The sequence below is a fragment of the Oncorhynchus gorbuscha genome, unplaced genomic scaffold (assembly GCF_021184085.1).
Source record: "Oncorhynchus gorbuscha isolate QuinsamMale2020 ecotype Even-year unplaced genomic scaffold, OgorEven_v1.0 Un_scaffold_4456, whole genome shotgun sequence".
Classification (NCBI taxonomy): Eukaryota; Metazoa; Chordata; class Actinopteri; order Salmoniformes; family Salmonidae; genus Oncorhynchus; species Oncorhynchus gorbuscha.
Genome location: NW_025748467.1, coordinates 7579 through 34689, shown reverse-complemented (window position 1 = coordinate 34689; position 27111 = coordinate 7579). Strand labels below are relative to the sequence as shown.

General features: G+C 40.7%; 1 protein-coding gene across 2 annotated transcripts; it reads right to left on the bottom strand.

Moving 5' to 3' along the window:
* Positions 1-449: 449 nt before the first annotated feature.
* Positions 450-25605, bottom strand: LOC124028575. Of its 2 annotated transcripts, none has more exons than XM_046340616.1 (4): positions 25547-25605; positions 19079-19126; positions 16859-17008; positions 450-5386 (listed from the first exon to the last, which is right to left on the bottom strand). In XM_046340616.1, the coding sequence occupies exon 4, from the start codon at positions 4211-4213 to the stop codon at positions 3263-3265; it is 951 nt and encodes a 316-aa protein (XP_046196572.1). In that variant the 5' UTR covers positions 4214-5386; positions 16859-17008; positions 19079-19126; positions 25547-25605; the 3' UTR covers positions 450-3262. The 2 variants fall into 2 exon arrangements, with proteins under 2 accessions (XP_046196572.1, XP_046196571.1); XM_046340615.1 differs by having other exon boundaries at positions 16927-17008.
* Positions 25606-27111: the final 1506 nt, after the last annotated feature.

Below are 27111 nucleotides of genomic sequence, written 5' to 3'. Positions count from 1 at the left end.
GGGATAAGAGGGACAGATGAACAGCTATGGGGGGGGACACATCTGACTGAAAATGCTAGAGGGATAGATGAACAGCTATGAAATCTGAGCTAGAGGGATAAGGGATAAGAGGGACAGATGAACAGCTATGGGGGGGACACACATCTGACTGAAAATGCAGTAGATGTAGAAAGAGCTAGAGGGATAAGAGGGACAGATGAACGGCTATGGGGGGGGGCACATCTGACTGAAAATGAAGTAGATGTAGAAAGAGCTAGAGGGATAAGAGGGACAGATGAACAGCTATGGGGGGGGGGCACATCTGACTGAAAATGAAGTAGATGTAGAAAGAGCTAGAGGGATAAGAGGGACAGATGAACAGCTATGGGGGGACGCACATCTGACTGAAAATGAAGTAGATGTAGAAAGAGCTAGAGGGATAAGAGGGACAGATGAACAGCTATGGGGGGACACATCTGACTGAAAATGAAGTAGATAAAGAAAGAGCTAGAGGGATAAGAGGGACAGATGAACAGCTATGGGGGGGACACACATCTGACTGAAAATGAAGTAGATAAAGAAAGAGCTAGAGGGATAAGAGGGACAGATGAACAGCTATGGGGGGGGGACACACACATCTGACTGAAAATGAAGTAGATAAAGAAAGAGCTAGAGGGATAAGAGGGACAGATGAACAGCTATGGGGGGACACACATCTGACTGAAAATGAAGTAGATGTAGAAAGAGCTAGAGGGATAAGAGGGACAGATGAACAGCTATGGGGGGGGGGGGGGCTGGCACATCTGACTGAAAATGAAGTAGATATAGAAAGAGCTAGAGGGATAAGAGGGACAGATGAACAGCTATGGGGGGGGGGGACACATCTGACTGAAAATGAAGTAGATATAGAAAGAGCTAGAGGGATAAGAGGGACAGATGAACAGCTATGGGGGGGACACACATCTGACTGAAAATGAAGTAGATATAGAAAGAGCTAGAGGGATAAGAGGGACAGATGAACAGCTATGGGGGGGACACACATCTGACTGAAAATGAAGTAGATATAGAAAGAGCTAGAGGGATAAGAGGGACAGATGAACAGCTATGGGGGGGACACACACATCTGACTGAAAATGAAGTAGATAAAGAAAGAGCTAGAGGGATAAGAGGGACAGATGAACAGCTATGGGGGGACACACATCTGACTGAAAATGAAGTAGATGTAGAAAGAGCTAGAGGGATAAGAGGGACAGATGAACAGCTATGGGGGGGGGCACATCTGACTGAAAATGAAGTAGATATAGAAAGAGCTAGAGGGATAAGAGGGACAGATGAACAGCTATGGGGGACACATCTGACTGAAAATGAAGTAGATATAGAAAGAGCTAGAGGGATAAGAGGGACAGATGAACAGCTATGGGGGGGACACACATCTGACTGAAAATGAAGTAGATATAGAAAGAGCTAGAGGGATAAGAGGGACAGATGAACAGCTATGGGGGGGGACACACATCTGACTGAAAATGAAGTAGATATAGAAAGAGCTAGAGGGATAAGAGGGACAGATGAACAGCTATGGGGGGGACACACATCTGACTGAAAATGAAGTAGATATAGAAAGAGCTAGAGGGATAAGAGGGACAGATGAACAGCTATGGGGGGGGGACACATCTGACTGAAAATGAAGTAGATATAGAAAGAGCTAGAGGGATAAGAGGGACAGATGAACAGCTACTAATGCATCAGAAATGACCAAAGAACAAATATTAACTTTCACATAAATTGAATGTTCACTTATTCATGCGTTGATGTCAATGGGAGACGAGATGAATATTTGACTTAAGGAAGTTAGGATTCTCTCTGAAGTTTACTGGAAGATTTCCTATAAAAGTTTTAGTGATGTACGGATTGACAATGACAACAATGACAGAGCCCAGCTAGCACACGACGTTCTGAGAACGTTTCTTAGTGCTTGGTGAGAGTGCGGTTGTCCTATGGTTATTTTGCATACAACCTTCTCACAACGTTCTGGGAACGGTGTAGGGTAGTTGATTGGCTTTGGAACATTCTCAGCACAATTATCTAACTTTCGAAAATGAAATGTTCTTGGTATTTCATTACTTTAACAGAACGCTTCCTAAAATGTCAAACATGGTTACATTTCATTTCAATTTTGGTAAATGATCTAGAAACGTTCTGCAACTGGTTTGACATTTTAAAATAGTTCAGAGAACGGTAAGAAACAACGTTCTTCTGTGGGAATTTCAGCGCTTCAGCATAACGTTTCCCACAGGTTTCCTCGTGGATTTGATTTAAAGTCATGTTTTCAAATTGTTCCAAAAGTTCCATAAAAAACCACAGAAAACATTCTCTCAACGTTACTAAAGTTATTTAAAAACATACATTCCGTTCTCTGCATCAACACAACTCTCGCTCCTGTATCTTGTTAAGCGTGGTCAGGTGTGTTGGCCACGCCCACTAATTAACCACACCTGATCCTAATGAGTGTTTGTTTCCTTTGAAACAATACACTAAAATGAACAGCTTAGTATGCTTAAAAACAACCATAGCATGCTAGCTCCACCCTGGTGACACAGTGGACTAATGCCATGGATAGAGAAAAGACGATTAAAACAACCATAGCATGCTAGCTCCACCCTGGTGACACAGTGGACTAATGCCATGGATAGAGAAAAGACAATAAAACAACCATAGCATGCTAGCTCCACCCTGGTGACACAGTGGACTAATGCCATGGATAGAGAAAAGACGATTAAAACAACCATAGCATGCTAGCTCCACCCTGGTGACACCGTGGACTAATGCCATGGATAGAGAAAAGACGATTAAAACAACCATAGCATGCTAGCTCCACCCTGGTGACACAGTGGACTAATGCCATGGATAGAGAAAAGACGATTAAAACAACCATAGCATGCTAGCTCCACCCTGGTGACACAGTGGACTAATGCCATGGATAGAGAAAAGACGATTAAAACAACCATAGCATGCTAGCTCCACCCTGGTGACACAGTGGACTAATGCCATGGATAGAGAAAAGACGATTAAAACAACCATAGCATGCTAGCTCCACCCTGGTGACACAGTGGACTAATGCCATGGATAGAGAAAAGACAATAAAACAACCATAGCATGCTAGCTCCACCCTGGTGACACAGTGGACTAATGCCATGGATAGAGAAAAGACGATTAAAACAACCATAGCATGCTAGCTCCACCCTGGTGACACAGTGGACTAATGCCATGGATAGAGAAAAGACGATTAAAACAACCATAGCATGCTAGCTCCACCCTGGTGACACAGTGGACTAATGACATGGATAGAGAAAAGACAATAAAACAACCATAGCATGCTAGCTCCACCCTGGTGACACAGTGGACTAATGCCATGGATAGAGAAAAGACGATTAAAACAACCATAGCATGCTAGCTCCACCCTGGTGACACAGTGGACTAATGACATGGATAGAGAAAAGACAATAAAACAACCATAGCATGCTAGCTCCACCCTGGTGACACAGTGGACTAATGCCATGGATAGAGAAAAGACAATAAAACAACCATAGCATGCTAGCTCCACCCTGGTGACACAGTGGACTAATGCCATGGATAGAGAAAAGACAATAAAACAACCATAGCATGCTAGCTCCACCCTGGTGACACAGTGGACTAATGACATGGATAGAGAAAAGACAATAAAACAACCATAGCATGCTAGCTCCACCCTGGTGACACAGTGGACTAATGCCATGGATAGAGAAAAGACAATAAAACAACCATAGCATGCTAGCTCCACCCTGGTGACACAGTGGACTAATGCCATGGATAGAGAAAAGACAATAAAACAACCATAGCATGCTAGCTCCACCCTGGTGACACAGTGGACTAATGCCATGGATAGAGAAAAGACAATAAAACAACCATAGCATGCTAGCTCCACCCTGGTGACACAGTGGACTAATGCCATGGATAGAGAAAAGACAATAAAACAACCATAGCATGCTAGCTCCACCCTGGTGACACAGTGGACTAATGCCATGGATAGAGAAAAGACAATAAAACAACCATAGCATGCTAGCTCCACCCTGGTGACACAGTGGACTAATGACATGGATAGAGAAAAGACAATAAAACAACCATAGCATGCTAGCTCCACCCTGGTGACACAGTGGACTAATGACATGGATAGAGAAAAGATGATAAAAACAACCATTGTTTAAAAAAATATATATAAAAAAAAAAACACAATTCAATAGAAGGGAATGTTCGGTCTTCATAGCATCTCTAATATGAGGAGGTTGAACATCTCTGATCTTCCATAGTCACCCGTCCACCATGAAGCCAGAATGGACACCTGTGCAGCCCCATGTGAGAAGCCAGACATAGTTTCTGATGTCTTTATGAGAAACAGTAGTCTGATCTACCATCCTGACCGCTGTACTTTTGCAAGATCAGGATGGTCAAACAAGGTTACAGAAACAGACCCTAAACCCCACCCCCTGGATGCTAGGGGCTAAGAGAAGTGACTAGGGGGGGGGGGGGTAAGGTTGTAGGGTCTAGGGGTTATTTCTGGACGTGGCTCTCAGTTTCGCATCAGGGCTGAGCACAGAAGAGACGAGAAGTGGATTGTGGGAAATGTACAGTATGACAGCCACTCACCCTTTCAGAACAAACAGAAATACTGAAAAATAAACTGTTGGTGAGTTGACAGTTGAAAACAGTTGAAAGACTGTTGAAGACAGTTGGAAGACAGTTGAAGACAGTTGAAGACTGTTGAAGACAGTTGGAAGACTGTTGAAGACAGTTGAAGACTGTTGAAGACAGTTGGAAGACTGTTGAAGACTGTTGAAGACAGTTGGAAGACTGTTGAAGACAGTTGAAGACGGTTGAAGACAGTTGAAGACGGTTGAAGACTGTTGAAGACTGTGGAAGACTGTTGGAGACTGTTGAAGACAGTTGGAAGACTGTTGAAGACAGTTGGAAGACTGTTGAAGACTGTTGAAGACAGTTGGAAGACTGTTGAAGACAGTTGAAGACAGTTGAAGACTGTTGAAGACTGTTGAAGACAGTGGAAGACAGTGGAAGACTGAAGACTGTTGAAGACTGTTGAAGACTGTTGAAGACTGTTGAAGACTGTTGAAGACTGTTGGAAGACTGTTGGAAGACTGTTGGAAGACTGTTCGAAGACTGTTGAAGAATGTTGGAAGAGTAGTAGTTGTACTGGCAGGAAGCCTTCAAGTAACTGGATATCCCAGTGTAGTGTTTGGTTCTCTGTTCTGATTGATCAGCAGCTCTACATCAAGGAGCAGGAAGTCTTCCCTGGTTGGACGCCGCCTTCCAGCTTCTCCGCCTCCAGGATCATCCGCTTGAACACCTCCACCGCCGTCTGACACACACACACACACACACACACACACACACACACACACACACACACACACACACACACACACACACACACACACACACACACACACACACAGGTTAGAATATAACACCTCCACTGCCGTCTGAGGAAGCAGAAACCAGAATAAGAGTAGAATACAGTAGAATACAGTAGAATACAGTAGAATAGAACAGACTACAGTAGAACAGACTACAGTAGAACAGAATACAGTAGAATACAGTAGAATAGAACAGACTACAGTAGAACAGACTACAGTAGAACAGAATACAGTAGACTACAGTAGAATAGACTACAGTAAAATAGAACAGACTACAGTAGAACAGACTACAGTAGAACAGAATACAGTAGAATACAGTAAAATAGAACAGACTACAGTAGAACAGACTACAGTAGAACAGAACAGACTACAGTAGAATAGAACATACTACAGTAGAGTAGAACAGACTACAGTTGAATAGAACAGACTACAGTAGAACAGACTACAGTAGAAAAGACTACAGTAGAATAGAACAGACTACAGTAGAACAGACTACAGTAGAAAAGACTACAGTAGAATAGAACAGACTACAGTAGAACAGAACAGACTACAGTAGAATAGAACAGACTACAGTAGAACAGAACAGACTACAGTAGAATAGAACAGACTACAGTAGAACAGACTACAGTAGAAAAGACTACAGTAGAATAGAACAGACTACAGTAGAACAGACTACAGTAGAATAGACTACAGCAGAATAGAACAGACTACAGTAGAACAGACTACAGTAGAACAGAACAGACTACAGTAGAACAGACTACAGTAGAACAGAACAGACTACAGTAGAATAGAACAGACTACAGTAGAACAGACTACAGTAGAAAAGACTACAGTAGAAAAGACTACAGTAGAAGAGAACAGACTACTGTAGAACAGACTACAGTAGAACAGACTACAGTAGAAGAGAACAGACTACGGTAGAATAGAACAGAATACAGTAGAATAGAACAGACTACAGTAGAATAGAACAGACTACAGTAGAATATAACAGACTACAGTAGAAGAGAACAGACTACGGTAGAACAGACTACAGTAGAATAGAACAGACTACAGTAGAATATAACATACTACAGTAGAATATAACAGACTACAGTAGAATAGAACAGACTACAGTAGAACAGAACACAGTAGAATAGAACAGACTACAGTAGAACAGAATACAGTAGAATAGAACAGACTACAGTAGAATAGAACATACTACAGTAGAATAGAACAGACTACAGTAGAAGAGAACAGACTACAGTAGAAGAGAACAGACTACAGTAGAAGAGAACAGACTACGGTAGAACAGACTACGGTAGAATAGAACAGACTACAGTAGAATATAACATACTACAGTAGAATAGAACAGACTGCAGTAGAATAGAACAGACTACAGTAGAATAGAGCAGACTATGGTAGTACAGACTACGGTAGAATAGAACAGACTACAGTAGAGTAGAACAGACTACAGTAGAATAGAACAGACTACAGTAGAACAGACTACAGTAGAATAGAACAGACTACAGTAGAATAGAACAGACTACAGTAGAACAGACTACAGTAGAATAGAACAGACTACAGTAGAATAGAATACAGTAGAATAGAACAGACTACGGTAGAATAGAACAGACTACAGTAGAATAGAATACAGTAGAATAGAACAGACTACGGTAGAACAGACTACAGTAGAACAGACTACAGTAGAACAGACTACAGTAGAATAGAACAGACTACAGTAGAACAGACTACAGTAGAATATAACATACTACAGTAGAATAGATTACAGCAGAATAGACTACAGTAGAATAGAACAGACTACCGTAGAATAGACTACAGTAGAATAGAACAGACTATAGTAGAACAGACTACAGTAGAACAGAACAGACTACAGTAGAATAGAACAGACTACAGTAGAACAGACTACAGTAGAATAGAACAGACTACAGTAGAATAGAATACAGTAGAATAGAACAGACTACGGTAGAATAGAACAGACTACAGTAGAATAGAATACAGTAGAATAGAACAGACTACGGTAGAATAGAACAGACTGCAGTAGAGTAGAACAGACAGCAGTAGAATAGAACAGACTACAGTAGAACAGACTACAGTAGAACAGAACAGACTACAGTAGAATAGAACAGACTACAGTAGAACAGACTACAGTAGAAAAGACTAAAGTAGAATAGAACAGACTACAGTAGAACAGACTACAGTAGAATATAACATACTACAGTAGAATAGAACAGAATACAGTAGAATAGATTACAGCAGAATAGACTACAGTAGAATAGAACAGACTATAGTAGAACAGACTACAATAGAACAGACTACAGTAGAATAGATTACAGCAGAATAGACTACAGTAGAATAGAACAGACTATAGTAGAACAGACTACAATAGAACAGACTACAGTAGAATAGAACAGACTACCGTAGAATAGACTACAGTAGAATAGAACAGACTACAGTAGAATAGAACAGACTACAGTAGAACAGACTACAGTAGAACAGACTACAGTAGAACAGACTACAGTAGAATAGAACAGACTACAGTAGAAGAGAACAGACTACAGTAGAACAGACTACAGTAGAATAGAACAGACTACAGTAGAATAGAACAGACTACAGTAGAACAGACTACAGTAGAACAGACTACAGTAGAATAGAACAGACTACAGTAGAACAGACTACAGTAGAACAGACTACAGTAGAAGAGAACAGACTACAGTAGAACAGACTACAGTAGAATAGAACAGACTACAGTAGAACAGACTACAGTAGAATAGAACAGACTACAGTAGAACAGACTACAGTAGAAAAGACTAAAGTAGAATAGAACAGACTACAGTAGAACAGACTACAGTAGAATAACATACTACAGTAGAATAGAACAGACTACAGTAGAATAGATTACAGCAGAATAGACTACAGTAGAATAGACTACAGTAGAAGAGAACAGACTACGGTAGAATAGAACAGAATACAGTAGAATAGAACAGACTACAGTAGAATAGAACAGACTACAGTAGAATATAACAGACTACAGTAGAAGAGAACAGACTACGGTAGAACAGACTACAGTAGAATAGAACAGACTACAGTAGAATATAACATACTACAGTAGAATATAACAGACTACAGTAGAATAGAACAGACTACAGTAGAACAGAACACAGTAGAATAGAACAGAATACAGTAGAATAGAACAGACTACAGTAGAATAGAACAGACTACAGTAGAATAGAACATACTACAGTAGAATAGAACAGACTACAGTAGAAGAGAACAGACTACAGTAGAAGAGAACAGACTACAGTAGAAGAGAACAGACTACGGTAGAACAGACTACGGTAGAATAGAACAGACTACAGTAGAATATAACATACTACAGTAGAATAGAACAGACTGCAGTAGAATAGAACAGACTACAGTAGAATAGAGCAGACTACGGTAGAACAGACTACGGTAGAATAGAACAGACTACAGTAGAGTAGAACAGACTACAGTAGAACAGACTACAGTAGAATAGAACAGACTACAGTAGAATAGAACAGACTACAGTAGAACAGACTACAGTAGAATAGAACAGACTACAGTAGAATAGAATACAGTAGAATAGAACAGACTACGGTAGAATAGAACAGACTACAGTAGAATAGAATACAGTAGAATAGAACTGACTACGGTAGAACAGACTACAGTAGAACAGACTACAGTAGAACAGACTACAGTAGAATAGAACAGACTACAGTAGAACAGACTACAGTAGAATATAACATACTACAGTAGAATAGATTACAGCAGAATAGACTACAGTAGAATAGAACAGACTACCGTAGAATAGACTACAGTAGAATAGAACAGACTATAGTAGAACAGACTACAGTAGAACAGAACAGACTACAGTAGAATAGAACAGACTACAGTAGAACAGACTACAGTAGAATAGAACAGACTACAGTAGAATAGAATACAGTAGAATAGAACAGACTACGGTAGAATAGAACAGACTACAGTAGAATAGAATACAGTAGAATAGAACAGACTACGGTAGAATAGAACAGACTGCAGTAGAGTAGAACAGACTGCAGTAGAATAGAACAGACTACAGTAGAACAGACTACAGTAGAACAGAACAGACTACAGTAGAATAGAACAGACTACAGTAGAACAGACTACAGTAGAACAGACTACAGTAGAAAAGACTAAAGTAGAATAGAACAGACTACAGTAGAACAGACTACAGTAGAATATAACATACTACAGTAGAATAGAACAGAATACAGTAGAATAGATTACAGCAGAATAGACTACAGTAGAATAGAACAGACTATAGTAGAACAGACTACAATAGAACAGACTACAGTAGAATAGATTACAGCAGAATAGACTACAGTAGAATAGAACAGACTATAGTAGAACAGACTACAATAGAACAGACTACAGTAGAATAGAACAGACTACCGTAGAATAGACTACAGTAGAATAGAACAGACTACAGTAGAATAGAACAGACTACAGTAGAACAGACTACAGTAGAACAGACTACAGTAGAACAGACTACAGTAGAATAGAACAGACTACAGTAGAAGAGAACAGACTACAGTAGAACAGACTACAGTAGAATAGAACAGACTACAGTAGAATAGAACAGACTACAGTAGAACAGACTACAGTAGAACAGACTACAGTAGAATAGAACAGACTACAGTAGAACAGACTACAGTAGAACAGACTACAGTAGAAGAGAACAGACTACAGTAGAACAGACTACAGTAGAATAGAACAGACTACAGTAGAACAGACTACAGTAGAATAGAACAGACTACAGTAGAACAGACTACAGTAGAAAAGACTAAAGTAGAATAGAACAGACTACAGTAGAACAGACTACAGTAGAATATAACATACTACAGTAGAATAGAACAGACTACAGTAGAATAGATTACAGCAGAATAGACTACAGTAGAATAGAACAGACTATAGTAGAACAGACTACAATAGAACAGACTACAGTAGAACAGAACAGACTACCGTAGAATAGACTACAGTAGAATAGAACAGACTACAGTAGAATACAACAGACTACAGTAGAATAGAACAGACTACAGTAGAACAGACTACAGTAGAACAGACTACAGTAGAATAGAACAGACTACAGTAGAATAGAACAGACTACAGTAGAACAGACTACAGTAGAACAGACTACAGTAGAATAGAACAGACTACAGTAGAACAGACTACAGTAGAATAGAACAGACTACAGTAGAACAGACTACAGTAGAATAGAACAGACTACAGTAGAACAGACTACAGTAGAATAGAACAGACTGCAGTAAAACAGACTACAGTAGAATAGAACAGACTACAGTAGAATAGAACAGACTACAGTAGAACAGACTACAGTAGAATAGAACAGACTACACTAGAACAGAATACAGTAGAAGAGAACAGACTGCAGTAGAATAGAACAGACTACAGTAGAATAGAACAAAGTAGAATAGAACAGACTACAATAGAACAGACTACAGTAGAATAGATTACAGCAGAATAGACTACAGTAGAATAGAACAGACTATAGTAGAACAGACTACAATAGAACAGACTACAGTAGAATAGAACAGACTACCGTAGAATAGACTACAGTAGAATAGAACAGACTACAGTAGAATAGAACAGACTACAGTAGAACAGACTACAGTAGAACAGACTACAGTAGAACAGACTACAGTAGAATAGAACAGACTACAGTAGAAGAGAACAGACTACAGTAGAACAGACTACAGTAGAATAGAACAGACTACAGTAGAACAGACTACAGTAGAATAGAACAGACTACAGTAGAACAGACTACAGTAGAACAGACTACAGTAGAAGAGAACAGACTACAGTAGAACAGACTACAGTAGAATAGAACAGACTACAGTAGAACAGACTACAGTAGAATAGAACAGACTACAGTAGAACAGACTACAGTAGAAAAGACTAAAGTAGAATAGAACAGACTACAGTAGAACAGACTACAGTAGAATATAACATACTACAGTAGAATAGAACAGACTACAGTAGAATAGATTACAGCAGAATAGACTACAGTAGAATAGAACAGACTATAGTAGAACAGACTACAATAGAACAGACTACAGTAGAACAGAACAGACTACCGTAGAATAGACTACAGTAGAATAGAACAGACTACAGTAGAATACAACAGACTACAGTAGAATAGAACAGACTACAGTAGAACAGACTACAGTAGAACAGACTACAGTAGAATAGAACAGACTACAGTAGAATAGAACAGACTACAGTAGAAGAGAACAGACTACAGTAGAAGAGAACAGACTACGGTAGAACAGACTACGGTAGAATAGAACAGACTACAGTAGAATATAACATACTACAGTAGAATAGAACAGACTGCAGTAGAATAGAACAGACTACAGTAGAATAGAGCAGACTACGGTAGAACAGACTACGGTAGAATAGAACAGACTACAGTAGAGTAGAACAGACTACAGTAGAACAGACTACAGTAGAATAGAACAGACTACAGTAGAATAGAACAGACTACAGTAGAACAGACTACAGTAGAATAGAACAGACTACAGTAGAATAGAATACAGTAGAATAGAACAGACTACGGTAGAATAGAACAGACTACAGTAGAATAGAATACAGTAGAATAGAACTGACTACGGTAGAACAGACTACAGTAGAACAGACTACAGTAGAACAGACTACAGTAGAATAGAACAGACTACAGTAGAACAGACTACAGTAGAATATAACATACTACAGTAGAATAGATTACAGCAGAATAGACTACAGTAGAATAGAACAGACTACCGTAGAATAGACTACAGTAGAATAGAACAGACTATAGTAGAACAGACTACAGTAGAACAGAACAGACTACAGTAGAATAGAACAGACTACAGTAGAACAGACTACAGTAGAATAGAACAGACTACAGTAGAATAGAATACAGTAGAATAGAACAGACTACGGTAGAATAGAACAGACTACAGTAGAATAGAATACAGTAGAATAGAACAGACTACGGTAGAATAGAACAGACTGCAGTAGAGTAGAACAGACTGCAGTAGAATAGAACAGACTACAGTAGAACAGACTACAGTAGAACAGAACAGACTACAGTAGAATAGAACAGACTACCGTAGAATAGACTACAGTAGAATAGAACAGACTACAGTAGAATAGAACAGACTACAGTAGAACAGACTACAGTAGAACAGACTACAGTAGAACAGACTACAGTAGAATAGAACAGACTACAGTAGAAGAGAACAGACTACAGTAGAACAGACTACAGTAGAATAGAACAGACTACAGTAGAATAGAACAGACTACAGTAGAACAGACTACAGTAGAACAGACTACAGTAGAATAGAACAGACTACAGTAGAACAGACTACAGTAGAACAGACTACAGTAGAAGAGAACAGACTACAGTAGAACAGACTACAGTAGAATAGAACAGACTACAGTAGAACAGACTACAGTAGAATAGAACAGACTACAGTAGAACAGACTACAGTAGAAAAGACTAAAGTAGAATAGAACAGACTACAGTAGAACAGACTACAGTAGAATATAACATACTACAGTAGAATAGAACAGACTACAGTAGAATAGATTACAGCAGAATAGACTACAGTAGAATAGAACAGACTATAGTAGAACAGACTACAATAGAACAGACTACAGTAGAACAGAACAGACTACCGTAGAATAGACTACAGTAGAATAGAACAGACTACAGTAGAATACAACAGACTACAGTAGAATAGAACAGACTACAGTAGAACAGACTACAGTAGAACAGACTACAGTAGAATAGAACAGACTACAGTAGAATAGAACAGACTACAGTAGAAGAGAACAGACTACAGTAGAAGAGAACAGACTACGGTAGAACAGACTACGGTAGAATAGAACAGACTACAGTAGAATATAACATACTACAGTAGAATAGAACAGACTGCAGTAGAATAGAACAGACTACAGTAGAATAGAGCAGACTACGGTAGAACAGACTACGGTAGAATAGAACAGACTACAGTAGAGTAGAACAGACTACAGTAGAACAGACTACAGTAGAATAGAACAGACTACAGTAGAATAGAACAGACTACAGTAGAACAGACTACAGTAGAATAGAACAGACTACAGTAGAATAGAATACAGTAGAATAGAACAGACTACGGTAGAATAGAACAGACTACAGTAGAATAGAATACAGTAGAATAGAACTGACTACGGTAGAACAGACTACAGTAGAACAGACTACAGTAGAACAGACTACAGTAGAATAGAACAGACTACAGTAGAACAGACTACAGTAGAATATAACATACTACAGTAGAATAGATTACAGCAGAATAGACTACAGTAGAATAGAACAGACTACCGTAGAATAGACTACAGTAGAATAGAACAGACTATAGTAGAACAGACTACAGTAGAACAGAACAGACTACAGTAGAATAGAACAGACTACAGTAGAACAGACTACAGTAGAATAGAACAGACTACAGTAGAACAGACTACAGTAGAATATAACATACTACAGTAGAATAGATTACAGCAGAATAGACTACAGTAGAATAGAACAGACTACCGTAGAATAGACTACAGTAGAATAGAACAGACTATAGTAGAACAGACTACAGTAGAACAGAACAGACTACAGTAGAATAGAACAGACTACAGTAGAACAGACTACAGTAGAATAGAACAGACTACAGTAGAATAGAATACAGTAGAATAGAACAGACTACGGTAGAATAGAACAGACTACAGTAGAATAGAATACAGTAGAATAGAACAGACTACGGTAGAATAGAACAGACTGCAGTAGAGTAGAACAGACTGCAGTAGAATAGAACAGACTACAGTAGAACAGACTACAGTAGAACAGAACAGACTACAGTAGAATAGAACAGACTACAGTAGAACAGACTACAGTAGAACAGACTACAGTAGAAAAGACTAAAGTAGAATAGAACAGACTACAGTAGAACAGACTACAGTAGAATATAACATACTACAGTAGAATAGAACAGAATACAGTAGAATAGATTACAGCAGAATAGACTACAGTAGAATAGAACAGACTATAGTAGAACAGACTACAATAGAACAGACTACAGTAGAATAGATTACAGCAGAATAGACTACAGTAGAATAGAACAGACTATAGTAGAACAGACTACAATAGAACAGACTACAGTAGAATAGAACAGACTACCGTAGAATAGACTACAGTAGAATAGAACAGACTACAGTAGAATAGAACAGACTACAGTAGAACAGACTACAGTAGAACAGACTACAGTAGAACAGACTACAGTAGAATAGAACAGACTACAGTAGAAGAGAACAGACTACAGTAGAACAGACTACAGTAGAATAGAACAGACTACAGTAGAATAGAACAGACTACAGTAGAACAGACTACAGTAGAACAGACTACAGTAGAATAGAACAGACTACAGTAGAACAGACTACAGTAGAACAGACTACAGTAGAAGAGAACAGACTACAGTAGAACAGACTACAGTAGAATAGAACAGACTACAGTAGAACAGACTACAGTAGAATAGAACAGACTACAGTAGAACAGACTACAGTAGAAAAGACTAAAGTAGAATAGAACAGACTACAGTAGAACAGACTACAGTAGAATATAACATACTACAGTAGAATAGAACAGACTACAGTAGAATAGATTACAGCAGAATAGACTACAGTAGAATAGAACAGACTATAGTAGAACAGACTACAATAGAACAGACTACAGTAGAACAGAACAGACTACCGTAGAATAGACTACAGTAGAATAGAACAGACTACAGTAGAATACAACAGACTACAGTAGAATAGAACAGACTACAGTAGAACAGACTACAGTAGAACAGACTACAGTAGAATAGAACAGACTACAGTAGAATAGAACAGACTACAGTAGAACAGACTACAGTAGAACAGACTACAGTAGAATAGAACAGACTACAGTAGAACAGACTACAGTAGAATAGAACAGACTACAGTAGAACAGACTACAGTAGAATAGAACAGACTACAGTAGAACAGACTACAGTAGAATAGAACAGACTGCAGTAAAACAGACTACAGTAGAATAGAACAGACTACAGTAGAATAGAACAGACTACAGTAGAACAGACTACAGTAGAATAGAACAGACTACACTAGAACAGAATACAGTAGAAGAGAACAGACTGCAGTAGAATAGAACAGACTACAGTAGAATAGAACAAAGTAGAATAGAACAGACTACAGTAGAATAGACTACAGTAGAATAGAACAGACTACAGTAGAACAGAATACAGTAGAATAGAACAGACTACAGTAGAACAGAACACAGTAGAATAGAACAGACTATGGTAGAACAGACTACGGTAGAATAGAACAGATTACAGTAGAACAGACTACAGTAGAATAGAACAGACTACGGTAGAATAGAACAGACTACAGTAGAGTAGAACAGACTACAGTAGAATAGAACAGACTACAGTAGAATAGACTACAGTAGAACAGACTACAGTAGAACAGACTACAGTAGAACAGAATACAGTAGAATAGAACAGACTACGGTAGAATAGAACAGACTACAGTAGAATAGAACAGACTACAGTAGAATAGACTACAGTAGAACAGACTACAGTAGAACAGACTACAGTAGAACAGAACACAGTAGAATAGAACAGACTACAGTAGAACAGACTACAGTAGAATAGAACAGACTACAGTAGAACAGACTACAGTAGAACAGAACACAGTAGAATAGAACAGACTACAGTAGAACAGACTACGGTAGAATAGAACAGACTACAGTAGAGTAGAACAGACTACGGTAGAATAGAACAGACTACAGTAGAATAGAACAGACTACAGTAGAATAGACTACAGTAGAACAGACTACAGTAGAACAGACTACAGTAGAACAGAACACAGTAGAATAGAACAGACTACAGTAGAACAGACTACAGTAGAATAGAACAGACTACAATAGAACAGACGAAAGCAGACTAGAACATACTAGACTAGAATTGAGGCTACTTTACTATCTACTATGACACAGCCGTCTGACAGAAAGAGAGACTGAACAGTGCCCACAACATCTCCGGGCTGGAATATTCCTTTCAATAGTGGGGAGAGCTGGGCTGCCCCCTGCTGTAGAGTACAGAGTACTGCAACTACAGGCCTGTAGACCTCCAAGCTCAGTGCCTATAGCACTGTGTGTTCAATCCCAGTCCTAGGGACACAAATATGTGCATATTTTTTAGTATTTTTGTCTAGTACTACACACCTGACTCCACTAATCAAAGGACTAATTCAGACCTGGGACACCAGGTGATTAACTACCAGGTAGAAACATGTACCAGAAGTGTTTTTGTTGTGCCTCCAGGCCCTGTTCTATTGGATGGACATGTGTTCTAGGTGTTTTCACCTGGTTCTCTTTAGCTGAGGATTCCATGAAGGCAGCGTTCCATGATTCTGCTAGTGACTTCCCTTCCTCACAGCTGATCACCCTGGAATACAACAGAGACATCACACCAATCAGATACCACACACACACACACACACCACAGGTTAGGGGGCTGGAGTCTCTATATGTCATCACACCAATCAGATACCACACACACACACACACACACACCACAGGTTAGGGGGCTGGAGTCTCTGTATGTCATCACACCAAACAGATACCACACACACACACACCACAGGTTAGGGGGCTGGAGTCTCTATATGTCATCACACCAATCAGATACCACACACACACACACCACAGGTTAGGGGCTGGAGTCTCTATATGTCATCACACCAATCAGATACCACACACACACACACCACAGGTTAGGGGGCTGGAGTCTCTATATGTCATCACACCAATCAGATACCACACACACACACACCACAGGTTAGGGGGCTGGAGTCTCTATATGTCATCACACCAATCAGATACCACACACACACACACCACAGGTTAGGGGGCTGGAGTCTCTATATGTCATCACACCAATCAGATACCACACACACACACCACAGGTTAGGGGGCTGGAGTCTCTATATGTCATCACACCAAACAGATACCACACACACACACACCACAGGTTAGGGGGCTGGAGTCTCTGTATGTCATGACTCCAAACCCGACAGGATAGATTTAAAGGAAAGGGGAAGTGGGTCAGTTGTACAACTGAATGCAGTCAACCCGAAATGTGTCTTCCGCATTTAACCCCATTTAACCCCATTTAACCCCATTTAACCCCATTTAACCCCTATATAACCCCTATATAACCCCATTTGTATATATATATATAACCCAACCCTTCTAACCCGTGGTATATATATATATAACCCAACCCTTCTAACCCGTGGTATATATATATATATAACCCAACCCTTCTAACCCGTGGTATATATATATATAACCCAACCCTTCTAACCCGTGGTATATATATATATAACCCAACCCTTCTAACCCGTGGTATATATATATATAACCCAACCCTTCTAACCCGTGGTATATATATATATATAACCCAACCCTTCTAACCCGTGGTATATATATATAAACCCAACCCTTCTAACCCGTGGTATATATATATAACCCAACCCTTCTAACCCGTGGTATATATATATATAACCCAACCCTTCTAACCCGTGGTATATATATATATAACCCAACCCTTCTAACCCGTGGTATATATATATATAACCCAACCCTTCTAACCCGTGGTATATATATATATAACCCAACCCTTCTAACCCGTGGTATATATATATATAACCCGACCCTTCTGAATAAGAGAGCTGTTAAATGTGTGTGTGAGTGTGTGTGTGAGCGTGTGTGTGTGTGAGCATGAGTGTGTGTGAGCGCGTGTGTGTGTGTGTGAGTGTTTGAGTGTGAGCGTGAGTGTGTGTGAGCGTGTGTGTGTGTGTGTGTGTGTGTGTGTGTGTGTGTGTGTGTGTGTGTGTGTGTGTGTGAGTGTTTGAGTGTGAGCATGAGTGTGTGTGAGCGTGTGTGTGAGTGTTTGAGTGTGAGCGTGTGTGAGCGTGTGTGTGTGTGTGTGAGTGTTTGAGTGTGAGCGTGAGTGTGTGTGAGCGTGTGTGTGTGTGTGTGTGTGTGTGTGTGTGTGTGTGTGTGTGTGTGTGTGTGTTTGAGTGTGAGCATGAGTGTGTGTGAGCGTGTGTGTGAGTGTTTGAGTGTGAGCATGAGTGTGTGTGAGCGTGTGTGTGTGTGTGTGAGTGTTTGAGTGTGAGCGTGAGTGTGTGTGAGCGTGAGTGTGTGTGAGCGTGTGTGTGTGTGTGTGTGTGTGTGTGTGTGTGTGTGTGTGTGTGTGTGTGAGTGTTTGAGTGTGAGCGTGAGTGTGTGTGAGTGTGTGTGAGTGTGAGCGTGAGTGTGTGTGAGTGTGTGTGTGTGTGTGTGTGTGTGTGTGTGTGTGTGTGTGTGTGTGTGTGTGTGTGTGTGTGTGTGTGTGTGTTTGAGTGTGAGCGTGTGCGTGTGCGTGTGCGTGTGCGTGTGCGTGTGCGTGTGTGTGTGTGTGTGTGTGTGTGTGTGTGATAGTATCTACGTATGTAAGTAAGGAACATACCTTTCCATGTGCAGGTCGTTCTTATTTCCCACCAACATAATAGGAACTCTGTAGAGAAAGACAAAACCACATGTAGTATCCCATGTATCAAAGACAAAACCACATGTTGTATCCCATGTATCAAAGACAAAACCACATGTTGTATCCCATGTATCAAAGAGAAAACCACATGTTGTATCCCATGTATCAAAGACAAAACCACATGTTGTATCCCATGTATCAAAGAGAAAACCACATGTTGTATCCCATGTATCAAAGACAAAACCACATGTTGTATCCCATGTATCCAGAACAAAACCACATGTTGTATCCCATGTATCAAAGACAAAACCACATGTTATATCCCATGTATCAAAGACAAAACCACATGTTGTATCCCATGTATCAAAGACAAAACCACATGTTGTATCCCATGTATCAAAGACAAAACCACATGTAGTATCCCATGTATCAAAGAGAAAACCACATGTTGTATCCCATGTATCAAAGACAAAACCACATGTTGTATCCCATGTATCAAAGAGAAAACCACATGTTGTATCCCATGTATCAAAGACAAAACCACATGTTGTATCCCATGTATCCAGAACAAAACCACATGTTGTATCCCATGTATCAAAGACAAAACCACATGTTATATCCCATGTATCAAAGACAAAACCACATGTTGTATCCCATGTATCAAAGACAAAACCACATGTTGTATCCCATGTATCAAAGACAAAACCACATGTAGTATCCCATGTATCAAAGACAAAACCACATGTAGTATCCCATGTATCAAAGACAAAACCACATGTTGTATCCCATGTATCAAAGACAAAACCACATGTTGTATCCCATGTATCAAAGACAAAACCACATGTAGTATCCCATGTATCAAAGACAAAACCACATGTTGTATCCCATGTATCAAAGACAAAACCACATGTTGTATCCCATGTATCAAAGACAAAACCACATGTTGTATCCCATGTATCAAAGACAAAACCACATGTTGTATCCAGAACAAAACCACATGTTGTATCCCATGTATCAAAGACAAAACCACATGTTGTATCCCATGTATCAAAGACAAAACCACATGTTGTATCCCATGTATCAAAGACAAAACCACATGTTGTATCCCATATTCCCAAATGTTACATAGACACAGTAGATGCACTGACTACAACCAACCACTTCCTGGTACTGTATGACCACTTCCTGTAGTTGTTGAACAGTCTCTCACATCGCTGTGGAGGAATTTACTGTAGCTGCACTGACTACAACCAACCACTTCCTGGTACGGTATGACCACTTCCTGTAGTTGTTGAACAGTCTCTCACATCACTGTGGAGGAATTTACTGTAGCTGCACTGACTCCAACCAACCACTTCCTGTAGTTGTTGAACAGTCTCTCACATCACTGTGGAGGAATTTACTGTAGCTGCACTGACTCCAACCAACCACTTCCTGTAGTTGTTGAACAGTCTGTCACATCGCTGTGGAGGAATTTACTGTAGCTGCACTGACTCCAACCAACCACTTCCTGTAGTTGTTGATCAGTCTCTCACATCACTGTGGAGGAATTTACTGTAGCTGCACTGACTCCAACCAACCACTTCCTGTAGTTGTTGAACAGTCTCTCACATCGCTGTGGAGGAATTTACTGTAGCTGCACTGACTCCAACCAACCACTTCCTGGTACTGTATGACCACTTCCTGTAGTTGTTGAACAGTCTCTCACATCGCTGTGGAGGAATTTACTGTAGCTGCACTGACTACAACCAACCACTTCCTGTAGTTGTTGAACAGTCTCTCACATCGCTGTGGAGGAATTTACTGTAGCTGCACTGACTACAACCAACCACTTGGTAGTGGTAGTGTGATAGTTTGGGGTCCCGCATGGTGGTGGTAGTGTGATGGTTTGGGGTCCAGCATGGTGGTGGTAGTGTGATGGTTTGGGTTCAGCATGGTGGTGGTGGTAGTGTGATGGTTTGGGGTTCAGCATGGTGGTGGTAGTGTGATGGTTTGGGGTCAGCATGGTGGTGGTAGTGTGATGGTTTGGGGTCAGCATGGTGGTTTGGGGTCAGCATGGTGGTGGTAGTGTGATGGTTTGGGGTCAGCATGGTGGTGGTGGTAGTGTGATGGTTTGGGGTCAGCATGGTGGTGGTAGTGTGATGGTTTGGGGTCCAGCATGGTGGTGGTAGTGTGATGGTTTGGGGTCAGCATGGTGGTGGTAGTGTGATGGTTTGGGGTTCAGCATGGTGGTGGTAGTGTGATGGTTTGGGGTCAGCATGGTGGTGGTAGTGGGATGGTTTGGGGTCAGCATGGTGGTGGTAGTGTGATGGTTTGGGGTCAGCATGGTGGTGGTAGTGTGATGGTTTGGGGTCCAGCATGGTGGTGGTAGTGTGATGGTTTGGGGTCCAGCATGGTGGTGGTAGTGTGATGGTTTGGGGTTCAGCATGGTGGTGGTAGTGTGATGGTTTGGGGTCCAGCATGGTGGTGGTAGTGTGATGGTTTGGGGTCCAGCATGGTGGTGGTAGTGTGATGGTTTGGGGTCCAGCATGGTGGTGGTAGTGTGATGGTTTGGGGTCAGCATGGTGGTGGTAGTGTGATGGTTTGGGGTTCAGCATGGTGGTGGTAGTGTGATGGTTTGGGGTCAGCATGGTGGTGGTAGTGGGATGGTTTGGGGTCAGCATGGTGGTGGTAGTGTGATGGTTTGGGGTCAGCATGGTGGTGGTAGTGTGATGGTTTGGGGTCCAGCATGGTGGTGGTGGTGTGATGGTTTGGGGTCCAGCATGGTGGTGGTAGTGTGATGGTTTGGGGTTCAGCATGGTGGTGGTAGTGTGATGGTTTGGGGTCCAGCATGGTGGTGGTAGTGTGATGGTTTGGGGTCCAGCATGGTGGTGGTAGTGTGATGGTTTGGGGTCCAGCATGTTGGTGGTAGTGTGATGGTTTGGGGTCCAGCATGGTGGTGGTAGTGTGATGGTTTAGGGTCAGCATGGTGGTGGTAGTGTGATGGTTTGGGGTCCAGCATGGTGGTGGTAGTGTGATGGTTTGGGGTCCAGCATGGTGGTGGTAGTGTGATGGTTTGGGGTCCAGCATGGTGGTGGTAGTGTGATGGTTTGGGGTTCAGCATGGTGGTGGTAGTGTGATGGTTTGGGGTCCAGCATGGTGGTGGTAGTGTGATGGTTTGGGGTCCAGCATGGTGGTGGTAGTGTGATGGTTTGGGGTCAGCATGGTGGTTTGGGGTCAGCATGGTGGTGGTAGTGTGATGGTTTGGGGTCCAGCATGGTGGTGGTAGTGTGATGGTTTGGGGTCCAGCATGGTGGTGGTAGTGTGATGGTTTGGGGTCCAGCATGGTGGTGGTAGTGTGATGGTTTGGGGTCCAGCATGGTGGTGGTAGTGTGATGGTTTGGGGTCCAGCATGGTAGTGGTAGTGTGATGGTTTGGGGTCAGCATGGTGGTGGTAGTGTGATGGTTTGGGGTCCAGCATGATGGTGGTAGTGTGATGGTTTGGGGTCCAGCATGGTGGTGGTAGTGTGATGGTTTGGGGTCCAGCATGGTGGTGGTAGTGTGATGGTTTGGGGTCCCGCATGGTGGTGGTAGTGTGATGGTTTGGGGTCCAGCATGGTGGTGGTAGTGTGATGGTTTGGGGTCCAGCATGGTGGTGGTAGTGTGATGGTTTGGGGTTCAGCATGGTGGTGGTAGTGTGATGGTTTGGGGTCCAGCATGGTGGTGGTAGTGTGATGGTTTGGGGTCCAGCATGGTGGTGGTAGTGTGATGGTTTGGGGTCAGCATGGTGGTTTGGGGTCAGCATGGTGGTGGTAGTGTGATGGTTTGGGGTCCAGCATGGTGATGGTAGTGTGATGGTTTGGGGTCCAGCATGATGGTGGTAGTGTGATGGTTTGGGGTCCAGCATGGTGGTGGTAGTGTGATGGTTTGGGGTCCAGCATGGTGGTGGTAGTGTGATGGTTTGGGGTCTAGCATGGTGGTGGTAGTGTGATGGTTTGGGGTCCAGCATGGTGGTGGTAGTGTGATGGTTTGGGGTCCAGAATGGTGGTGGTAGTGTGATGGTTTGGGGTCCAGCATGGTGGTGGTAGTGTGATGGTTTGGGGTCCAGCATGGTGGTGGTAGTGTGATGGTTTGGGGTCCAGCATGGTGGTGGTAGTGTGATGGTTTAGGGTCCAGAATGGTGGTGGTAGTGTGATGGTTTGGGGTCCAGCATGGTGGTGGTAGTGTGATGGTTTGGGAATGCTTTGCTGCCTCAGGACCTGGACGACTTGCCTTCATAGAAGGAGGTCGCAGTTGCAAATGCGAACTTGTTCTCAACTAGCCTACCTGGTTAAATAAAGGTGTTCTCAACTAGCCTACCTGGTTCAGTAAAGGTGTTCTCAACTAGCCTACCTGGTTAAATAAAGGTGTTCTCAACTAGCCTACCTGGTTAAATAAAGGTGTTCTCAACTAGCCTACCTGGTTAAATAAAGGTGTTCTCAACTAGCCTACCTGGTTAAATAAAGGTGTTCTCAACTAGCCTACCTGGTTCAGTAAAGGTGTTCTCAACTAGCCTACCTGGTTAAATAAAGGTGTTCTCAACTAGCCTACCTGGTTAAATAAAGGTGTTCTCAACTAGCCTACCTGGTTAAATAAAGGTGTTCTCAACTAGCCTACCCGGTTAAATAAAGGTGTTCTCAACTAGCCTACCTGGTTAAATAAAGGTGTTCTCAACTAGCCTACCTGGTTAAATAAAGGTGTTCTCAACTAGCCTACCTGGTTAAATAAAGGTGTTCTCAACTAGCCTACCTGGATAAATAAAGGTGTTCTCAACTAGCCTACCTGGATAAATAAAGGTGTTCTCAACTAGCCTACCTGGTTAAATAAAGGTGTTCTCAACTAGCCTACCTGGATAAATAAAGGTGTTCTCAACTAGCCTACCTGGTTAAATAAAGGTGTTCTCAACTAGCCTACCTGGTTAAATAAAGGTGATATAAAAATAAAAGGAACCATGAATTCTGCTCTGTATCAGAGAATTCTACAGGACAATTATCAGGCCATCCGTCTGTAAGGTGAAGTGCAGCTGGGTCGTGCAGCAAGACAATGATCCAAAACACACAATCAAGATCTACAGGAAGCATGTGGTTGCAGTCATTGCAGCTGAAGGTGGCACAACCTCATATTGAGGGTAAGGGGGCAAAACCTTTTTCAGAGCACTGTATGACTGGGAAACATTGAGCTTTCCAAGCAAGTGCCACAAAGTCGACAAACACCACACACCAATACAGTTGGTGTCAACTTTGTTAGCGATTCCATTATCGCTAAGTGATGCTATCTAATATCCGGCTAGTAGCTAGCTGGCTTCCTTTTGCTAGCTTTCTCTATGAAGCAATACTCTATTTGAACTCCTACTCCACATTTACGGGATACGTTAAACCTCATCGGACAGTTTGTGTCTCTCATCATGACCCGAATGTGGGGCTTTAGTTTCAGGCATTTATTTTAGGCATGCTATGTCAGATTACAGTAGAGGGTTAATATACAGTCAGATTACAGTAGAGGGTTAATATACAGTCAGATTACAGTAGAGGGTTAATATACAGTCAGATTACAGTAGAGGGTTAATATACAGTCAGGTTACAGTAGAGGGTTAATATACATATGGTTACAGTAGAGGGTTAATATACAGTCAGATTACAGTAGAGGGTTAATATACAGTCAGGTTACAGTAGAGGGTTAATATACAGTCAGGTTACAGTAGAGGGTTAATATACATATGGTTACAGTAGAGGGTTAATATACATATGGTTACAGTAGAGGGTTAATATACAGTCAGATTACAGTAGAGGGTTAATATACAGTCAGATTACAGTAGAGGGTTAATATACAGTCAGATTACAGTAGAGGGTTAATATACAGTCAGATTACAGTAGAGGGTTAATATACAGTCAGATTACAGTAGAGGGTTAATATACAGTCAGATTACAGTAGAGGGTTAATATACAGTCAGATTACAGTAGAGGGTTAATATACAGTCAGATTACAGTAGAGGGTTAATATACAGTGAGATTACAGTAGAGGGTTAATATACAGTCAGGTTACAGTAGAGGGTTAATATACATATGGTTACAGTAGAGGGTTAATATACAGTCAGATTACAGTAGAGGGTTAATATACAGTCAGATTACAGTAGAGGGTTAATATACAGTCAGATTACAGTAGAGGGTTAATATACAGTCAGATTACAGTAGAGGGTTAATATACAGTCAGATTACAGTAGAGGGTTAATATACAGTCAGATTACAGTAGAGGGTTAATATACAGTGAGATTACAGTAGAGGGTTAATATACAGTCAGGTTACAGTAGAGGGTTAATATACAGTCAGGTTACAGTAGAGGGTTAATATACATCAGATTACAGTAGAGGGTTAATATACAGTCAGATTACAGTAGAGGGTTAATATACATCAGATTACAGTAGATACTCACTGAGCTTTCCCCACCATATCCAGAAGTTTTTCATGGATAACCTGAACTACTTCAAAACTGGAAGAGAAGAAAAACAATATGTCACACATACTGTTATAGATACTGTTATAGCTACTGTCATTAATACTGTCAAAGATACTGTCATTAATACTGTTATAGATACTGTCATTAATACTGTCAAAGATACTGTCACATATACTGTTATAGCTACTGTCATTAATACTGTCAAAGATACTGTCACATATACTGTTATAGATACTGTTATAGCTACTGTCATTAATACTGTCAAAGATAGTCACATATACTGTTATAGATACTGTCATTAATACTGTCATTAATACTGTCACACATACTGTTATAGCTACTGTCATTAATACTGTTATAGCTACTGTCATTAATACTGTTATAGCTACTGTCATTAATACTGTCACACATACTGTTATAGATACTGTTATAGCTACTGTCATTAATACTGTCACACATACTGTTATAGATACTGTCATTAATACTGTCACACATACTGTTATAGATACTGTCATTAATACTGTCATAGATACTGTCAAACATACTGTCATATATACTGTCATTAATACTGTCAAACATACTGTCAAACAAACTGTCATAGATACTGTCATTAATACTGTCGTATATGCTGTCATTAATACTGTCATAGATACTGTCATTAATACTGTTATAGATACTGTCAAACATACTGTCATAGATACTGTCAAACATACTGTCATAGATACTGTCAAACATACTGTTATATATGCTGTCATTAATACTGTCATAGATACTGTCATTAATACTGTTATAGATACTGTCAAACATACTGTCATTAATACTGTTATAGATACTGTCAAACATACTGTCATAGATACTGTCAAACATACTGTCATAGATACTGTCAAACATACTGTTATATATGCTGTCATTAATACTGTCATAGATACTGTCATTAATACTGTTATAGATACTGTCAAACATACTGTCATAGATACTGTCAAACATACTGTCATAGATACTGTCAAACATACTGTTATAGATACTGTCAAACATACTGTCAAACATACTGTTATAGATACTGTCATTAATACTGTCATAGATACTGTCAAACATACTGTCATAGATACTGTCATTAATACTGTCAAACATACTGTCAAACATACTGTTATAGATACTGTTATAGATACTGTATAGAACTCAACTACCCGGTCGCATTCACAGGTTGTATCACATTTTCACTTCATTTCATTACAGTACAACGGTTTGATTTGTTTGATCGTAGCTAGCTACTTAGCTAGCTACATAGCCGTCTTTGTATCAAAGATAATTGTGTAGTCTAGAGCGATTTTCTAGGTTCGCTAGCCATCTATTGTCGTTCTTTTAACGCAACGTAACGTAAACAACACTGCTAGCTAGCCTGCTAGCCCCCGAATAGCAACACTGCAGAAACTATTACACTCAACGGAACGACTGATTAGTGTAGTGTCAACAACGCACCCACTGCCAGCTGGCCTACTTCAGCAGTACTGTATCATTTTAATCATTTTAGTCAATAAGAT